The 19,223-nt window shown below is 66.0% G+C and overlaps 2 protein-coding genes across 3 annotated transcripts; both read left to right on the top strand.

Annotated features, from left to right (window-relative positions):
• Window positions 1–1,916: 1,916 nt before the first annotated feature.
• Window positions 1,917–16,576, top strand: DUSP8 (dual specificity phosphatase 8). Of its 2 annotated transcripts, XM_067747882.1 has the most exons (7): window positions 1,917–2,046; window positions 7,979–8,317; window positions 9,760–9,898; window positions 14,041–14,207; window positions 14,711–14,870; window positions 14,995–15,118; window positions 15,367–16,576. In XM_067747882.1, the coding sequence occupies exons 2-7, from the start codon at window positions 8,087–8,089 to the stop codon at window positions 16,409–16,411; spliced, it is 1,866 nt and encodes a 621-aa protein (XP_067603983.1). In that variant the 5' UTR covers window positions 1,917–2,046; window positions 7,979–8,086; the 3' UTR covers window positions 16,412–16,576. The 2 variants fall into 2 exon arrangements, with proteins under 2 accessions (XP_067603983.1, XP_067603984.1); XM_067747883.1 differs by lacking the exons at window positions 1,917–2,046; window positions 7,979–8,317; window positions 9,760–9,898 and adding an exon at window positions 10,961–12,015.
• Window positions 16,577–17,034: 458 nt separating this feature from the next.
• LOC137230404 (uncharacterized) lies at window positions 17,035–18,789 on the top strand. The gene is given in 4 exon segments (XM_067749731.1): window positions 17,035–17,060; window positions 17,619–17,848; window positions 17,909–17,945; window positions 17,947–18,789. Coding segments are annotated over 4 exon segments (702 nt in total). The 3' UTR covers window positions 18,356–18,789.
• Window positions 18,790–19,223: the final 434 nt, after the last annotated feature.

The following is a 19,223-nucleotide window of genomic DNA, read 5'->3' as shown; positions in this document are numbered from 1 at the left end:
GTTACCTGGGCACTCCTCAGGCTTGCAAGGGAGGGGCCCCAAGCACTCACTAAGCACCTACTGTGTGCAAAGCTCTGAGGCCAGAGATCTGGAGAACTGAGCATGGGAAAGCCGAGAGGCCCTCCAGAGCCCTACCCATCCCCCTCCTGCTGCCCTCTCCCAGTCCCACTCAGAGCTCTGGGGTCCTGAGTGCCCACCTGTCCCAGGACGGTGCAGGAAGCAGTCCCCTGCAACGTTTTTTGTGAACCTTCATTCAAACAGCCTCTCAGATCCCTCCCTCCATGGGAAGGGGCTGCACTCCCTGGGGGCCAAAGCCTCTCTTGGAGCCCTAGGGTGGCCCCCCGGGGACCTGCCATGGCTGGGGGTTCCAGGCTGGAGGAGGAACTGCCCTCGCTCTCCACCTGGTAGCCCTGGGGGAGGAGTTTTAGGAATGCTTAGGCCGTCTGGTCACATCTCCCCCCAAAAATAATTACCTTCAAAGACTCCCAGGGCTCCTTGGCTCCCTGGGCAGGGGTCTTTTCCCCTTTCCCAGAGCTAAGCCCCCAGCGTCCGACACAGGAGCTCAGTACACATTTGGCCCATCGTAGATGCATGATAGCATGTCCCCTTCCGCCTCACCCCCTCCCCCTCAGCTGCTCTGGCACCCGGCGGAGAGAAAAGGCCTTTCCAGCCTGGGGTGGTCCTTGCTGCACCAGGGCGCTTACTTGGCCTCCAGTCACTGCTTGCACGTCCCATCTTGCGGTGACCACCCGGACGCCCACCGGCTCCAGGGTATTTCCGCTCGACACTTGCCCAAGGTGTAATTACCTATGTTTGTTCCCGCTCTGGACAACCAGCGTCCAAGCGCCCAGTGGTTGTGTTCCAACCGCGGTCGGCTAGGGGCGGACCCTCAACTGCCTTTACGGAGCGGTGGGGGTCACACTGTCAGGTCGGGTCCCCTAGAGTGCTGCTTAGGGGCCACTTTTCACTGTAAGCGACAAAGTCTGGAGGTCATCGGTGGGGCTGGGGGAACAGCGCTGCACTGGGGACCGCCCCCCACGCACACCACAGTTCATGAGACATGTGACCTGAGGCAAACTTTCTCGTCTCTGAGCTTCTCATTTCCTCCCAAGTAAAATACAGACCCAGGTTCCCACCTCCAGGGGTCGTGGAGAGGGGAAGCGCGGATGCCGCAGGTAAAGCGCCGCGCAGGGCCGGGCTCGCAGTGCGCGCTCTTGCCGGGCCCCGGGCTAAGCAAGGCTCTCCCCGCGGCAGGCCCCGCACGAACAAAGGCTGCGGGGAGAGGAGGGGGCGCCGGCTCCGGCCAGGCCGGCGGGGAGAGAACCCTCGTGCTCGGAACCCGGACAACTGGACCCTCCGCGGGTGTGTGTGCGACGAGTCTTAGGGTCTCCGGGTGGGGCCGAGGGCTGGGACTGAGAGGTCTTCCAGGAGGTGGGGTCCCGGCGCGGGATCGGACACCGCGCGGCCCCTTTAAGAGCCGGTGCCGGGGTGAGGGGTGAGGGCAGAGGGCGCCGGGCGGCGGCGGTGAGCCTGGCCCCCCGCCCCCTGCCGCCGCCGCCTTTAATCTGCACCCGAAGCCCGGGCTCCGGCTGACGTCACCTGCCCCCGAGCCGTGCACGCTGATTGGCTGCAGGTGACGTCAGGGGCTTTTTTCGCTCGGCATGACCTCATCCCCGCCGGCGGCCCCGCCCTCCGCCCCGGGCCTGTCACTCGCATCTGAGCGCGGCGGCCGAGCCGGCTCCGCGGCCCCCCCGCCGGACGCCGGAGCCCGAGCCCGAGCCGGAGCCTCACCGGCCGCGCCCGCCGAGCCGCGGGGTGGGATGCGCGCCGCGAGCGCGCGTGCCCGCCCGCAGTGCGCGCGCCCGGGCCCGTGCGAGCGCTCCCCGCGGCGGCGGCGACGGCGGCGGCGGCGACGCGGCCCGCGCGCTCCCCCGGCCCCTGCCCCGGCTGCGCGGGCCCCCGCCGGGCCCATGGGCTGCGCGGCCGAGCGGGCGCTCTGAGCGCGGCGCGGGTCCCCGGGGCGGCCCGGAGGCGAGCGTGAACGAGGTGAGCGGGGGCGCCGGGCGCGGGGCGCGGGGACGCACGGGGCGCCGGCGGGGTGGGGGTTAACCGGCGCGCGGCCGGAGCGCCCTGCCCGGCCGGGGGGGCGCCGCGTAGGGAGCGCTCGGGGGGCTGCGCCGGGCGGGCACCCGAATGGAGGAGACCGTCTGGAGGTGAGCGGCGCCGGCCCGCGGGGCGCTGGCCCCCAACCCGGCTTGCGGGGACACCGCTGACCGGGCCGATAAGTCCTTCCCCCGCCTACCGCGGCGCCCAGCGGACCCCGGCCCGGCCCACACCCGGCCACCGCTTCGCCACCTTTCTCCGCGCAATTCCTTCTTTTTTTGGTGGGGGAGGGGCATGAATTAAGGACGAGGAGGACCATTGCGATCCAGCGTGGATCTGTACGAGCCTCTGCGCAAGCCCCAAACGCCCCCGGACGGCCCCCTGCTGGGGCCAGAATTGGAGAAGATCGTCCTTTCCCGGGCCGGGCTGGGAGATGCGGAGGCCTGGGCCATAGGAGCAGAGGGTCTTTGGCCGGTGGGAGCCTCAGGACAGAGGTCGTTCCGCGTCCGGCGGGGAAGGACTAGAGATCCATCTCCCCGGTCTGGCCAAGCTACCATGGGCTCCCCCACCTCGGGGTGCTCAGCTGGCCTCTGCGGAATAAAGGCCATCCGCCAGCCTGCTGCAGACGCGGCGGGGGCTGGGGGAGGGGCTGGCACTGCCAGGCTGAGTGCAACCGTTCTCGTTCAGCCTGTGCGCCCACCTTGGGGTGGGGGGTATGTAATAGTCTGGCCTGGAGGGGAGGGGGCAACAGTGCGCCCAGCCCCCACCAGGTCATCCCTTCTGGGAGAATTTGCCTTCTAATTTCCTGCTGCAAAAATGCACTGGCTTCTGCAAAGTGGAGCGCTGGGGCCTGGGCTCCGCAGTAATGAGGGGGCGGGGGTAGGCGTTTCCATAGGATGGAGGAGAGAGGTGACAGGATCTAGTGTGGCGTCTGCAGTTTTCTTGTGCAGCTTGTGGGGGGGTGCTGGAGGCCAGGGGAGCGGTGTTCTTCCTGCCCTGTGCCCCTGCTCCTGGGAGTCTGCGGAGGTCTGAGGGTCTGTGCACTCCCCGTCATCTCCCTGAGACCTTGCTCCCAGGGCAGCCCCGGGAATGAGTGTAGCATCCAGTGCCCCGTCCTGCTCAAGGAGGACAGATGTCCCATGTGTTCGCTCCTCAGATGGTTGATAAGCACCTGCCAGAGATGGCCAGATCATGTGACCAGGAGCTGGGAGTTCATCTTGAAGTCTGGCTGGAACACCTCCTGCTGTAGTCAGCCTAGGGCCCCAGAAGAGTTGCTGGGCAGGTTCTGGTCCCCTGCTGCCCACAGCCCTTGGGAAGGCTCCTGGGCCCCAGAGGCTGCCTCTGGGAAAAGCAGGTTCCAGGCACAAAGATGCAGAAAGATGCCTAAAGTCACCTTCTGCTCCAGGACCCTTCCCAGCATCACCTCTCTTCTCAGGCTGAGACTGACCTTGGGGCCCAGAAGCTTCAACCAGGCAGAGAGCTCGGGGGACCATGGGCTGGGGTGGAGGAAGCCAGAGAGTGTCTGCACATGTCCTAGATGTGCAGCTCATAGGGAAAGGAGAGGAAGGGGCCAAACCCACAGCAAGAGTGATGTGGGTCAGACTCTGGCCACCGGGGCTGTATGGGCTGAGGCCGCCTCTGCCTGAACCCCTCGGGACAATGGCGGGTAGATGCTGGCGCAGGTGTTTAACATGGCGGGGGGTGTGGGGGGATGGTGACCCGCAGAAGTTTTGCAGATCAGTGGGGCTAAAACAAGCCAGGCAGGAACAGAGGAAACCTCGATTCGTACGGTCCCGAGCCTGCCTTTCCAAGGACCCACACGCCATGCTAAGCCCTCCTATCCCAGTTCAGCCCCGATCCGCGGGAACTGAGCGGGTAGGGCCTCCACCCCACTGTCTCCCAAGTCCATAGCCTCCCCAGGACAGGCTGGCTCTGCTTGGCCTTGCCAAGCCCAACCGGGACAGATGAAGGCCAGCTTGGGTCCTGTGCCACTCACCCCAGAGAGCTGAGGGGGAGCAGAGAGTGGGGGCGAGAACATCTGGTAACATAAAGGGTCAAGCGAGCTGACCTGGTCTGTGCACGTGGGCCCCCTGCCGCTGGAAGGTCACCCCCTACCAGTCTCTCTCCTGGCCTTCTGAGTGTAGCAGTTTCTGCCTCCAAACCTTCCCCTGGGTCAGAGTGAGCTGACACCCAGCATCTTGGGTCCTTCCACCGTCAGCTCTTCCTGAGGCCTGCCTGTGTGACCAGGCTCCGCAAGGGCTGGAGATACACTGTGAGTGAGCTGCAGTCTCTGTTTGCCCGTCTCTGGGGGTCATGGATCCCTAGACGCTGAGCGCAAAGTCCTCTGGTGAAGATGCCCTTGATTGGGAGTTTCCTGGTCATGCATGTGCTCAGGGACATGGATGTGCCGCGTGGAGGATGTGGGAGCCCGTGTGAGGAGATGCGTTAGCTGCACCTGGGGTTCAGGCACCCTGGGACCTTGGGGCATTCAGCATACAGAATGTGAGAACGCACGCGTCCAGTGACCACATGAATGTGCACACGCACTGTCATGTGAATAATTGCACACAGAGCTGGGGTGGACTCGGGGAATGGGGTAAGTACCAGGCCCTGAGCTCAGCCAGTGTGCCGAGGGGCGTGTCCAGCCTGCATGCAGCACGGGGGCCAGGCAGCGCTGCGTCTATGTACCTGGCCTCGGGGAGCCCGGGTACTGCCTGCGGCCTCCTAGGCCATGCCCAGCCAGGGCAGGGGGGGAGGGGCCTCCTTCTGCTGTTGGGCTAGGAACTGCTGTCTCCCTGGCCCTGGGCCCGCTGATAGGGGTGTGTGGGGCTGTGCCTCCCTCACACCTGGCCCAGGCTCTGGGTGCTCTCTCCCCAGGGAAGGGGTCTCGCTGAGCCTGGGGTGGGTCTTAAAAGCGGGGAGGCCCAGGCCCTACCATGTCTGTTGCCTCTGTGCCCACCTGGCCTATTCTAGCCCCACTGCTCTGCTCAAGGCTGCCCTGAGCGTCTCCACCCCTCCCACCCTGCTGCCCAGCTCCAGGCCCTGATCCGTGTGTTGCACCTCAGGAGGTGACGGGTCTACGCCGCAGGAGCTCCAGGTCCGAGGAGGCCCTGTGGGTGCGGGTGCCCACCCAGGAGGCCAGCTCGGTGTAGGTCTCTCAAAGGAGGGGTGCTCTGGCCAGACCTTGGTCTTTCAGAGAAGGCCTCCCAGGGGTGGGAGGGAGGGAGCCTGTGCACGTGGCTGCTGGAAGGTGAGGAAGGTTAGGACCCGGTGGAGCAGGATGGAGAGGGGCTGGCCTGGCTGGGGTGGTCCAGGCCCAGCTACTGGGCACCTGCAGGGTGGAGCGGGGTGGGAGCCAGCCAAAGAGGAGGGGACCTGGCTCTGCAGAGCGAGCTGCTCCGTGCTGCTGCCGCAGGAGCAGCGGTTGCCTGGCACCTCTGCTGTTGCCATGGAGACGACGGAGGTGCCAACTTGCTAATGAGTCCCCCTCGGCTGCAAATAACAATACTACACTAGTTAATAGGGCCGAGCCGGAGGCTTCCTTGGGAGGCGGCGGCCGGGCGGGGACCAGGTACCGGGCCTGGGATCAAGCTGACCCCCCCCCTCCAGCTCTGCCCCCAGTCTCCTCCCTGGGTCTCCAACCTCACCTCCCTGCCCCTCCTCTAGCCTCCTTTCCCATCTGTGGAGTAGGCAACTCTCCACGTCCCTCCGGTCATTTAAGGACCAGAGGGCGGGAGGCGCGCAGGCTGGCCACCGGGAGAGCGAAGGCCTCTCCCCTCCCTCCCCCTCCCTTGTCCCCGCACCAGAGTTCCATTTGGCTTCTGTCGTTTTCGGTGGGAGGTAGCCCACCCCCACCTAACCCATGAGGATAGGACCCTCTGGCCCACCGTGTCCCCAGCCCACTGCATCCCTGTCAGGGTCCTGGGCCTCTGAACTGGGCTGTGGTCCACATCAAAGGGTGGGAGGCTCTGCACAGGCCTGCGGGAGCAGCGTGTAAAGGGGACCTGGTGGCCACGGCCTGCCACAGCCTTGACAAGGTTCAGGTTAGCACTCAGGAAAAGCGTCTCAGAACAGCTCAGACAGGAATCGAATTGGGGACCCCTTGGCACACAGGCAGGGACCCCCTTAGTAGGCAGGCCCTGTGGCTGTTGAACTTGCTTGGCGTGGCCTTCAGGAGGGCAGCAGCCCCAGCTACACCCCCAGGCCTTGCCCCGCAGTTGAACTGGAGTGCCTGAGGAGTGGGGTGTCTGTGAACGGGACCCCAAGGCCCCAGCACTGTCCAGGGCCATCCTGGCAACCCCCTTGTCAGCAGCTCCGGTGGCCCAGCCTGGGGCTGCCCACACCACGCGGGCCCGGTCCCCACCTGCCTTGCACCTCTGTGACCTCCGCCATCCCCCTCCCCAGCCTAGGAGCTCGCCCGAGGGGGTGGTCCAGAGATGGTGGCAGCTGTCCCCAGTGTCATCAGCGCTGTTTGAAAGGTGACGAGTGTCCTCAGGTGCCGCACCCCAACGCTCTCTGCAGCTACAGGCTGGGGGCTTGCAGCGGGGGTTCCCTCTCTGTGGTCCCTGGAGGGAGCATCTGTCTCCCGGCCTCCCCCACCCCCAAGATGGCTGGGGATGTGGCAGAGGGAAGACCCTGAGTGAATGGCAGCCGTGGACGCCCCGGGTTCTGTCCAGTCTCATTAATCGGGTTGATCCCACCCCTTCCCTGAGCCTCAGTTTCCGCAGTTTTAAAGGAAACTCATCGTCCTGATGCTGCATGCCTCCGGGGGGCGCTCTGAGGCTTGGGGGTGCCTAGAGAAAGGCCAGGCCTGGCAGGTAGGACGGGGGTGGCAGAGCCTTGGCACAAATTGTGGAAGGGGCCTTCCGCCCAGGCTCTGGAGCCCCCGTGTGCCCACCCACCTCCTGCTCCCTCTGGGCGCCCCTGAGCAGGGGGTCCTACATGCGGGTCACCCACACTGACCTTTGTCCTCGGGTGCCCCCCACCACACGCCATCCTTGGACCTACTGGTCCCCAAAAGGGGCCCGCTAGACCCCCGGCCATTGCTGTGCCTGGGGTGTCCCGCTGCACTGTCACCCCTGCAGGAGGAGGACGCTGGCCCATGGCATGCCTAAACCTTGGCCTGCAGAACTCCACGCCTGAACCCCCTCCAGCGCCCCGCCCTGGCTTCTGCCTCCATCACCTGGTGGAGGCAGCCCCCCCCCCCCCCCCCCCCCCCCCCCCGCCATCCAGATTATCAGCTTATGCAGCGATTGGGCTGCAGGGGCTGGAGACGGAGGGTGTGCCACGGACAGGCGGGAGGGCTTGGCAGTGGGGGAGGGTGGGGGCATGTTCCGGACCCTGCCTTGCCCTGGGTGCGGGGAAGTGGGAAGATGTGGAGGCCGGATTGGGGAGAGGTCTGCATCCCAGGGGTGGGATGACAGGAGATGCAGGGGCAGAATGAGGTGTTCTGGAATGAGTGAGGGTCCGTGGACCCAAGGGCCCAGGAGAGGGGCCCTCAGGCCTCGTCCTGCCTTTCCAGCCCAGCCTGAGCCCCGAGGCCCTTCCCTCCGTGAGCCCCCACTTGCCTTGCCGTGTCCTGCTGAGAGGCTGGCGCCGTGACCGTGACCGGGAGGGTGCAGCAGTGGACGGGCCACTCCCGAGCACCCTTCCATGGGTCACAGACTCCCCGAGTCGAGCCCAGAGGGGTCAGGGAGCTCGACCTGCACAGAGGAGCCAGAGGAGCCAGAGGGAGGGAGGGCCCCACGGGCATACGTCAGGCCCAAACGCGCCGGTGCCCCTGGATCAGTGCCACCGCCAGCCCCTCGGAGGCCGGCCCTGCCGATGCCCACCCCCGGGGCCTGCAGCGCCTCTCACAGTCTGCCTGTCCTTACAGGTCTGGCGCCATGCCCAGGCACTCGGAGCCCTAGGCCACACCCGGGCAGTGGGAGCGGCCCCTGCTCACTCCCGGGCTCACCCCCTCCCCACTGCCCACTGCCACGCCATGGCCGGGGACCGGCTCCCTCGGAAGGTGATGGATGCCAAGAAGCTGGCCAGCCTGCTGCGGGGTGGGCCCGGGGGCCCACTGGTCATTGACAGCCGCTCCTTCGTGGAGTACAACAGCTGGCACGTGCTCAGCTCCGTCAACATCTGCTGCTCCAAGCTGGTGAAGCGGCGACTGCAGCAGGGCAAGGTGACCATCGCGGAGCTGATCCAGCCCACCTGTCGCAGCCAGGTACCGCCTTGTGCCTGCCCATCCCCTCCAGGGTCCTCCGGGGGCCTGGGCTGGGGCAGCTCCCCTTCCTCTGCCTTCGAACCTAACCTGGGCTCCTAAGGGTTGGAATCTGAGCCATTGTAGAGCAGTTCCCCGCTCCCTCTTAGGGCTACAAGAAGGCCCCTCCCCCCTCCGCTGACAGGTTCAACACCCGTCCCCCCTTCCTTCCCTCCCAGAGCCACTGACCCCGTCTGGGTCCCCACTCGGCCCGCACTCTGATGGCTGTGTGGACTTGGAAGAGGACGGGCCTGGTGGCCGAGGGTCTCACGCAGACAGCTCATGTCCCCAGCCCCCCGTTCTTTCCCCTCCGGAGTCTTGAGGACCCGGAATTCTCTCTGTGGCCCCCAAGAATGTCTCAGGTCACCTGCAGAGAACAATCCTGTCTCTATTCCCAAGGAGTGTTGAGTCCGCACTGGGGAGGGACCGGGACTGCTGGGCCGTGACCTGGGAAGGCAGTGGCACCTCCAGTGGGGGAGGGGTGGCCCGCCAGGCAGCCCAGAGCCTGAGGGAGGGGTCTTGGTCTCAGGCCCTGCCCCGTGCAGAGCTGGGATGTGAGAGGACCCAGATGGGAGTCCCCCCACCCCAAGGGCAGAACCGGCTCCCTATGGCTACCGTGAGGGGAATCCAGTGATTAATAACCCCTAGCGAGGGCTCCCGGCCAGGACGCTCTCCCATTGGCTGCCGGTGACATCATCTGGCCCAGGGTTGGCAGCTCAGCTGGCTTAAGGGCTGAGCGTGCTTGGGGGGCGGGGCATCAGCTGCCGTCTGAGCGGGAGCTGCTCCACATCTGGGCCCCGGTGGCATCCGAGGGGCGGGGGCAGCCGGAACCCCCGCTTCCTGCTGCTGCTGCCTGGATCACTGGGGGGAGGGGTCTTGCCGCAGCCCTCAGTTTCCCCGTCACTGGCCGGGGAGGAAAGGAGAGCCCAGACCCAAAGACCCCCCCCACTTAAGAACCCCCGAAGTGTGCCTCCCGGGTCCCTGAGGAAGAGTTGATTTCCCTCAGCCTCCCTGGGAGCCAGCAGCCCCGGCCTCCCTGTGCGCCTGCCACCTGGCCCCTGTGTGCACCTGCCGGGACCCCCACTGCCTTCCCCGTGTCTCCTCCACGCGGGCCTGGCCCACAGTGTCTGTCACCTTCACTCGTGTGAGTGCGCACGCCGGGCTCGGCCGCGTCGGGGATGCGTGTCCCCCTGGCCCTCCCCGCTCCGAGGGTCTGCCCGTGTGGCTGTGGGCATTTACACCTGTCCAGGTGTGAACTGTGGCTGGGTGCCTGCCCCCACTCCCCGTGGGGCACCCAAGCGGCAGCCCCTCCCTTCCATCCCCCGACCAGCGGCAGCAGTGGCAGCAGGGGGTGTGGCAGCTGGCAGGTGCCCGGCCACCCTGACCTCTGCCCTCTTGGCCCCCAGGTGGAGGCCACGGAGCCGCAGGACGTGGTAGTCTATGACCAGAGCACAAGGGACGCCAGCGTGCTGGCCGCAGACAGCTTCCTCTCCATCCTGCTCAGCAAGCTGGACGGCTGCTTCGACAGCGTGGCCATCCTCACAGGTGCGTCTGGAGGCCTCTCTCCCCGCCGCCGGCAGCTTGGCGGGGGCGGGGGGGGGGGGGTCTGTCTCAGGAGTCATGTTCTGGCTCTGCCTCTGCTCTCCTCTCTGAGCCCGGAGACCAGTGTGTGCTGCGGCAGTGGGGGCCTGGTGGGGATGAACCTCCGTAGCTCTGGAGTTCTCAGGGGCTCCAGGGACCCCTCCTCTGGGCCACCACACTTCAGAGCCCCCTCCAGCACAGGCCCATCCCCACCACCAGCAGGTGAAGAGGGGGACAGGAGGGAACCCCCGACACAGGCCTGGGGCAGGGGAGATGGGGGAGGAATCTAGGCCAAGACCCGGTCTGCCTTGGAAACCACCCCCACCCCGCCACACACACGCACACGCACACGCACACACGGCACTGAGCCAGAACTTGTCCCACACGGGGGGGGGGGGGTCCCCTGAACACTCCAGCTGGCACAGGTGGCCTCACAACAGCCTGCTTGATCATGACTGCTGTCTGGTGGGCGAGTGGAAGTCCCCACAGGGCTTCCCATTCCCCAGAAGCAGCCTGGCCAGCCCCCCATACACACACGCACGCATGCAGGCTGCACTGTGGTTCTTACCCACTCCTTCCTCCTGTAGGCAGTGGCTAACATACTTCTGCAGAATCCACCCCCTGCCCAGGTGGCCCAGGGCCTGTCCCAGGGGCATGTGGCCTCCCTGCCTGGGTGCCCCTGGCCTCTGGTTGCCCAGGGCCATAGCAGGCGGGGGGGGGCACGCTGGCGTCACCCCCACCACCACACAGCTGGTGGGATGCTTCGGTTCATTCGGCACACCTGCCCTGAGCATCTACTGAGCACAGACGGGGGTGCTAGTCGGTGGGCACGGGAGAGGGGCGGCTGCAGGCGGGCTCCATCAGCTGCAGGAGCCAGGCAGCTCTGGGCAGACCTCTCAGAGGAGGGGCTGCACGAGTGCATGCTGCCCTCTACACGTGCGTCGTGTCCAGGACGGAGGGCTCTGCATGGCCGGCTCTGCGAGGTCAGAGGGTGTCTGCACCTGGCTCTGTGTGTGTGCGTGCGCGTGTGTGTGTGTGTGTGTGTGCGCGCGCGTGTGCGTGCGTGTGTGTGCGTGTGTGTGTGTGTGTGTGTGTGAACTCTGGGAACCAGAAGCCACAGAAATGCAGATCCTCTGATTTAGCCGCTGGGCTCGGTTTGGGGACCAAGCAGGGGGGCAGTTTTACAGGGGTCCTGGGCAGAACGGGAACCCTCCCAGGGCCCAGATGGGAGCCCCTGTGTGTGTGTGTGGACGCACGTGTGTCCCAGCCAGAAGTGACAACCAGAGGCCCTTCTGGGAGTCTGAGAAGAGGGTACTGGAGCAGCGCCCTCCCTTACCCCTGGGCTGTCCAGGGAAAGCCCAGAGCCTCTCATGGTCTGTCTCCCTGGGGGGCTGAGGGGGGTCACCTGGGACCCGGCCGTGCCCCACCTGGCTCACTCAGCCTTAGGAAGCACTGCCTCACCCTGCAGGGTTAGAGTATTCGCTCCCATTTCTCTGAGGGCCAAGCCAGGGAGAAGCCGTGACCCCCCACCATATGGGGAAGGCTCACAGTGACGTCAAATCAGGACCCGAACTTGGGGACGGCCTCCTGGCCTGGCCCACGGTGCCCACCTGAACCAGTGAGAACGGCAGGGCAAGGCTGAGGGGGTTAGAGCGATGCTGCCCGCCCACAAAGGGGAAGTGAGTCTCTTCTCGGGGATCACCAGCACCGCAGAAGCCAGAAGGGAGGACCAGGCCCCCTCCGTGGGTGGGGCACAGCCAGAGAGAAGGCAGCTCCAGGACATCGAGGTTTGCTGGAGAGGGCCGTGGGGGCGGGCCGTGCCGGGGTCCAGAACCGGCTGCCGTGACCAATGCCGCGCCCCTCCCCCCACAGCTGCTCCGCTGGTGACGTCCGGTGGGGGCGGGCATGGGAAAGGGAGCCTAGCCCTTTAAGCGGCGGGCGGTCCTGCCCAAGCCGGCTGCGCCCCGGTGCGCGTCCCTGCGGAATGCGGGCTGGTGATGTCGCCGCAGGAGGCTCAGCCCGCGCGCGTCGCCCTCGCACCCTGGTCGGAGACGGCGGAGGGAGCAGCCCCTGCGCGGAGGGTGGGTGCGGCCCCAGCCTGGGACCGCGGCGGGGCGGTGGGGGCTCCCGGGCGCGCCGCCCCGGTCCGAGCAGGAGCGCGTGGTGGAAGAGGCGGGTGGGGCCGGGAGTCCTCCCAGGACGTGCGCTTTTGTGCGGGTTCGGGGTTTCATTGTGAAGCCTGGGAGCTGCGTGTGGCTTCCCCTGACCTGCAAGGCAGAGAGAGCAGGGGGTTGGGGGGGGTCCCTCCGGAAGGAAGGTGCCCTGGAGAGCCCTCGGCGAGGCCCTGAGAGTCCGGGCCGGGGTGGGGGTGGGGGACCTGCAGAGGGTCCAGGGCTGCTGGCACCCTCCCTTGTCACCCATCCCCAGAACCTGGGGTGGCCCTGAAATCGCGGAGGGACTGCAGTCTCAGGGCCTCCCAGACCTGGTGTCTACGGCGGGTTTGTAGGGGGCACCCCAAGCTGCCTGGCTCTTCCTGGAGGGGGTTCCTGGGGGTTCCAGGAATTGCAGCAAAGGCTGGCAGGTCTCTGCACCTGCCTTGAGACTCTCTTTAGGTGGGAGGTTCCTGATGGAATTCCCCCACCTCCATACTTGTCTGTCTTTGACGCTGAGAGAGCAGAGAGTAGGGGAACCGGGGCAGAGGAGTCTTGGGAGAGACGGTGCAGACCCTGCCCGTCCGCAGTGGGCGCTGTCTTCCAGCAGGAGTATCCAAGGGGCCCCTGGCTCTGGACTGTGAGTTGGGGCCCACCCTGGCACCCAGCTAAGCCCACCTCCCCTCCTGGGGACCTGAGAGCCACGGCATTGTCAGTCACCTGCCTCTCCCTGTCCAGCCAGCAGGTTTCTGAGGAAGGGACCCCTTTCCCTCCAAGGCTTATACCTCCACACCCCTAGGCTGGAGGTCCCCCACCTCTGTGGCCCCCCAAGGTCAAGGCTTTGTTGGGGGCACAGGGAGTGCACACGTCAGGCATTCTAGTTGGGCACCGAGCTGGACCGGGGCGAAGGCTGAGGCCACCAGGCATCTCTGTCCTCCGGAATCAGCCAGGTCTCTGGCACCAGCTGTGTCTGTGGGGCAGGGCAGGAAAGCACAGGGCACCTGCCTGGCTCCCCTGCCTCCTCCACGGGATGGGGTAGGCCTTGGCCCAGTGGTTTCTTGGTCCTCTTCCCTGAGCCTCATAACAATGCCTGGGGCGCACAGGACCAGGACACTGAGGCCCGCGGTCACTCGCAGAGTCAGACGTGTGCCCGTGGGCCCCCCTCAGCCCTTTCTGGCCAGCGGAGGGTCTCCCTCCACCAATCTGGCCCAGCGCACACGTGCGGGAAAGGCGGCAGGACACATGCCAGCCACGTGTATAGCGTGTGGCCTGCGCGCTGCCGGTCCCCAGCGTTCCCAGCTCTCAGCCCAGCCTCTGCTCCTCCGTAGTCCCCTGCTGGGTGGAATGGAGCCGTAACCTGAGCGCAGATGCCCCTGCTGGCTGTGCCAGCTCCAGTGGGTGATGTCATGCCCAGTGTGGGGGGGCAGGCTGGCCCTCAGAAGCCCTTGCCTCCCGGTCCTGGCATCCAAGCCTGGCCCGGGGCTCCTGGCCAATTGGAGGCAGGGAGGGATTGCATCAGCCCAGGGGGAGAGGCAGGAAGGCCCAGCCTGGCCCAGGCCACAGTGTGAAGGGGCTGGTGATACCCCTGCAGGAAGACCCCTGTGGCCTCTGAGCCCGCCCCTCTGTGGGCCCTGCACCTGCAGGGCCCATCATTTTTATGGGCCCTGACTTTTATGGGCATCACAGCGGCGTCCTCAGCGAGGCCAGCCCCTGATTAGTGTGAGGAGGAATTAGCGCAGGGGCAGGTGATGTAAATGTGCCGGCCCACGCCCCCGCTGCGATGAGAATGGCCTTCCAGTACCAGCACGGAGACCAGGTGCTCAGGCCAGAGGCTCGCCGATTGGGCTGGGCGTCCGGGTGGGTGTGGCTGAGCCGTGGTGGTGGGTGGGTGGCCTGGCTCCCCTGCCCCAGCCGGCCCACCCCGTGACGCATGTCTCTCCGCTTCTCCTCCTGCAGGGGGCTTTGCCACCTTCTCCTCCTGCTTCCCCGGCCTCTGTGAGGGCAAGCCTGCCGCCCTGCTGCCCATGAGCCTCTCCCAGCCCTGCCTGCCCGTGCCCAGCGTGGGCCTGACCCGCATCCTGCCTCACCTCTACCTGGGCTCCCAGAAGGATGTCCTGAACAAGGTGCGTGCACCGCCGGAGTCCGAAGCAGCTCCTAGGCTGGTCTGGGGGAATGACGGATGCACACAGGTGTGGGGGAAGCACGGGTTGGGGGCGCGGGAGGACCCAAGGGGGCCTGGCAGGACCAGAGCAGGGCTCGGGCAGGGCCTGGCCAGGCTGGGTGGAGAGGCAACTCCCTGCCCCTTTGGCAGTGCAGCCCACATGCCAAACTGCTGATGTCACTGGGCCCCTGGCCAGCCCTGAAAGAACCCCGTGTTTTAAAAATGGTGACGAGGGAAGAGGGTAAAGCCACCGCCCAGGCAGCCCAGCCATAAAATTCCTGGGAGCCTACGGCAGGCCAGGCCACAGGTGGGGCTCTCAGGGCCCGCCAGCCTCCTCACCACCCCCTCCCCAACTCTCCCCTCCTCCCCGCATGGGGCCTGCAGGCTCCCACCACAAGAGCATCCCAGCTTTCGGGCCTCCTGCCCAGCCGCACCCCCTTGCAACCTGTTCTCCCACCCTCCCAGGACCTGATGACCCAAAACGGAATAAGCTACGTCCTCAACGCCAGCAACTCCTGCCCCAAGCCTGACTTCATCTGTGAGAGCCGCTTCCTGCGCATTCCCATCAATGACAACTACTGTGAAAAGCTGCTGCCCTGGCTGGACAAGTCCATCGAGTTCATCGGTGAGGTGGACAGCACCCTCCTGCCCAGTCCCGGGGGAGGGCTGGAAGCAGGGGGCCAGGGGTCCTGAACCTGGGGTCGGGGAGGACTGCAGCCCCAGCCCTCACCCGGCTCCCCTGCCCTCAGATAAAGCCAAGCTGTCCAGCTGCCAGGTCATCGTCCACTGTCTGGCCGGCATCTCCCGCTCCGCTACCATCGCCATCGCTTACATCATGAAGACCATGGGCATGTCCTCCGACGACGCCTACAGGTAGCCCCTCCTTCCCGCCTGGGCCTGGCCCCTCCCCTCTCGACCACTAGCCACTGGATGGGCCCAGCAGTGAAGGGCACCCCCCTTTGGCTGCCCCAGCTGCAGATGGGGGCCTGAGCCTAGCCCCGGCACACTTGGGTCTGCACGTCAGCTCTGTGCCCCGGAGTGGGCAGTGGGGGCAGGGGAGAGTCAGGTGGGCAGCCTGGCCTGGCGGGAGCCCCGCCCCCACTGAGCGGCTCTCACCCCAGGTTCGTGAAGGACCGTCGCCCGTCCATTTCGCCCAACTTCAATTTCCTGGGCCAGCTGCTGGAGTACGAACGCAGCCTGAAGCTGCTGGCCGCCCTGCAGGGCGACGGGGCATCCCACCCTGGGACCCCAGAGCCCCTCCCGGGCCCTGCCGCCCCACTGCCGCCGCTGCCACCACCTACCTCAGAGAGTGCTGCCACCGGGAGCGCAGCGGCCATCACCACCAGGGAGGGCGCACAGGTGGGGGGTGGGGAGACCCCCACCCCCGCCCCGGCCCCGGCCACCAGCGCGCTACAGCAGGGCCTGCGTGGCCTGCACCTCTCCTCTGACCGCCTCCAGGACACCAACCGCCTCAAGCGCTCCTTCTCGCTGGACATCAAGTCGGCCTACGCGCCGAGCCGGCAGCCCGAAGACCCCGGGCCCCCCGACCCCGGGGAGGCCTCCAAACTCTGCAAACTGGACAGCCCATCGGGGGGCGTGCTGAGCCTGCCCTCCCCCAGCCCCGACAGCCCGGACGCGCCGCCTGAGCCACGCCCCAGGCTCCGCCGGCGGCCCCGGCCCCTGGCCGGCTCCCCGGCGCCCGGCCTCGGCCTGAACTTCGGTGACGCCGCCCGGCAGACTCCGCGGCTCGGCCTCTCGGCCCTGTCGGCGCCCGGGCTGCCCGGCCCTAGCCAGCCGGCCGGCCCTGGCGGCTGGGCGCCACCGCTCGACTCCCCGGGCACACCGTCCCCCGACGGGCCCTGGTGCTGCAGCCCCGAGGGCGCGCAGGGCGCGGGCGGTGCGCGGTTCGCACCCTTCGGCCGGGCCAGCGGGCCGGGCGCGGGAGGCGGCGACCTGCGGCGGCGGGAGACGGCGAGGCCCGAGGCCCGGGACGCGAGGACCGGCTGGCCCGACGAGCCGGCCCCGGAGACACAGTTCAAGCGCCGCAGCTGCCAGATGGAGTTTGAGGAGGGCATGGTGGAGGGGCGCGCGCGCGGCGAGGAACGGGCCGCCCTGGGCAAGCAGGCCAGCTTCTCGGGCAGTGCGGAGGTCATCGAGGTGTCCTGACCGCGGCCGGGAGCGGCCCCTCCGCGGGGACCCGGCGCCCCCAGCCCTTCCGCTGCCCTCCCTCGGCTGGGCCCGCTATAAATACGTATTATATATAATGCAATGAAAGGTAAATGGTTTTACTGCGATTTTTATCGAGAAGTAAATATTTCCATTTTTTATTTATTTAAGCTGTTCATTCTGGCAATGACTTGGCAACAGTGCGGGCGGTCCTCGGAGCTCTATTTTTACTGTCTGGTATTTAAACTGAAGCCCACGTTTCTAAGCAATATGAGGCCACCTTCAGTTGCAAGCTGGGGTGCCAGGCCTGGGGTTCCCCCCTCCCCCCTCCCCCAGGAAACACTGCTGACCGTTGCAAAGAGGCTGCTGAGCTTTCGTGCACTTTTTACATAAGGGGAAAAAAAGATGAAAAAACCTTTGCCACAAACTGAGCCGCAGAACCTCCCTGCCCCTCCCCCGCCCCACGACCTCCTCTCCTCCCTCTTCCTTCTCTGCTCCTTTCTGGGCACTTCACCAAAGCCATAGGTGGGAGGAGGTGTCCCGGGAGCGGAGGAGGCACCGCCAGCCCCCCGGCCACCTCCAGGCGCCAGGTCTCGGTGCCCTAGAGGGCACCCCCACCGCCCATGCCCCCGGGCCCGTTGCCTGGCAGGTGTTGGGGGCCCAGGGTGTTCAGAGGACTGGGGTCTGGAAGAGGGGAAGAGCGCGGTGAAGGGGGCTCCCGAGTGTCAGATGACATGGGTCCACAGGGCAGGGATGCAGGTGGAATGCCCCCACCCCTGCCCGAGGGGAGGCTGCTGCCCTCTCCTCCGCTTTGGGGGTGCCCCCTAGCGCCAGCTGCCAGTGGGAGAGCCAGCAGGAGGGGGAGCTTGGCCCCTGGGGGGTGGCAGGCTGGAGGAGCTGGGCCACCAGTGCTGGCTCGGCTGGTCAGAGGGGGCAGATAGATTTAGGGGCTTGTTCTGCAGGTGGAGGTCCCTCCAGGAGGAGTGGCTGCCTTGCAGAGGGAGGGGGCAGTCAGCGCCTGGCAGACCCTTATGCCTCCGGGGGTGGGGGCCTTAGCTTGGGAGGGCCGCCTCCACGTAAATATCCCTGATGTGAGCAGATGCAGGAGGTGTCCCCCACGTCTGCCCAACCTCCATAGGGGCCTCGGAGGAGAGAGACCCCTGTACACCCCTCTCCTCTCCTCTGAAGCCTCCCCGGTATCTTCAAGGTGACATGCCAGTCCCTACTCCCAGGTGGCTTTTTGGCCCAGGTGGGCCAGCCTGGGGGTGAGGGCAGGAGCAAAGCCCCAGCTACCCCTCCTCGGTCAGTGGGACCCAAGGCTTTGGGAGGCAGGAGTGGGTGTCCCCCAACCTTCAGATGTCCTAGAGTGTCCAGGAGTGGGGGCTGGTCACCTTGGGGAGAGGCCAGGGGCTTGGCAGAAGGGGTGGCCTGGGCAGGACTGAGTCCTCAGGCAGGCCTTGCGGGGCGGGGGCGTGCCTGCCCCCAGCTGCCCTCTAGCTGTTTCTTCTACTTGTTCTTCTTTTGACCCCCGCCTTATGTCCCGTCATCCCCCCTTTGAACAAAATTTCTGTTCCTGTTCCCTGTGTCCCCACCCCGTCCCCCAAGAGCATAAGCTATCATTGTTGTATTTGCAATCTATGGACTAGAGGTTTAACTATTTATTACTATTGGTTAATTATTATTATTATTATTGATTATGTAAATTTGCCTCCTGTCTGTCTATCGCGTTGTGTTCCTGAGGTGACCCCGGGTGTGGAGGATGCACTGGTCCCCACTCCGCGCCCTACCCCTAAGCTGTCCAGGAGACAGTGCTCAGGGCCGCTGGTTGGGCCCCACCACCCTGGGGGCGGGTCCCACGGCCCGTTCTCCCCGCCCTCTGTCCTTGTCCAGGGCTGGAGCCGCTGTGGCTTCTGTCCTGGGGCGCGTGGGGGCTGTTGCTCATGAGACGCTGGTCGAAGTGAGCAGCTGTGATGAGAGAAGGTCCCGTCTCGGCCGCCCCCTGCCCCCCATGCTGGCGGCACTGGGCACTGGGCAAGAGCCCCTCCCTGGTCACTTCCACCCACTGTCCCAGGCAGGGAGGGGAGGGGGCAGGGCCCCAGCTCTCTCCAAGTCTCTCTTGGCCCTCCCACCCCTCCTGCCGGCCCAGTGCCCCGGCATCAGGGGTCCCCCAGAATGGACCCGGCCCCCTCCTATTATTTGCTGGAAAGTCCAGCGGAGGAGAGGTGGCAGGTCCCCCCGCATGGCTCCCGGTCCCTCTGGACGGGGCTGCCCCACCTCAGAACCCCTTCCCAGCGCGGCCGCTCTCTCATCCCTGTCCTGTCCCCTTCTTTTGTATTTGGAAACGACGTGTTGTAATAAATCCTGAGATGGATGTTTTCTCCACGCCTCCGGCTGCCTCCTTCTTTGGGCTGGTGGGCGGTGGTGTAGAGGGGCTTCCTGGGGCCAGGAGGCTGGGGTGTGGGGCCTGGAGAGTCAGACTGCCCCCGACTCACTGCTCAGAGCCCCGAACCCAGAACCCAGTGGGCCTGCTGTGGCAGAGGGGCAGGTGTACGATGTAGCGCAGCCTTTTTTGCTGTTTCAGGCTACTGACAATTTAAGTAACTTAGAACCGTATAAAATGGAGGCTCAGTTTTCCCCTCAGCTGCCCCCACCCCACTCTCCAGAAATAACCACAGCTCCCTGCACACCTCCGTGCGTGTGCACGCGTGAGCAGCGTGTGGGTACACGCACGTACGTACCACACCACAGCTTGCCTTCCCAACAGAAATGGGGGTCTAGCTATACAGAGTGTCTACAACTGGCTTTTACGCTG

This window comes from Pseudorca crassidens, chromosome 9, assembly GCF_039906515.1.
Source record: "Pseudorca crassidens isolate mPseCra1 chromosome 9, mPseCra1.hap1, whole genome shotgun sequence".
Lineage (NCBI taxonomy): Eukaryota > Metazoa > Chordata > Mammalia > Artiodactyla > Delphinidae > Pseudorca > Pseudorca crassidens.
This window is presented reverse-complemented; position numbering and strand designations above follow the sequence as displayed.

Excerpts from the sequence above, each read along its gene's own strand:
- DUSP8 (XM_067747882.1), top strand. The coding sequence starts at position 8,087 with ATGGCCGGGGACCGGCTCCCTCGGAAGGTGATGGATGCCAAGAAGCTG. Across the intron at positions 9,899-14,040 it reads CAGCGTGGCCATCCTCACAG|GGGGCTTTGCCACCTTCTCC; the intron begins GTGCGTCTGGAG and ends CTCCTCCTGCAG. Across the intron at positions 14,208-14,710 it reads AGAAGGATGTCCTGAACAAG|GACCTGATGACCCAAAACGG; the intron begins GTGCGTGCACCG and ends CCACCCTCCCAG.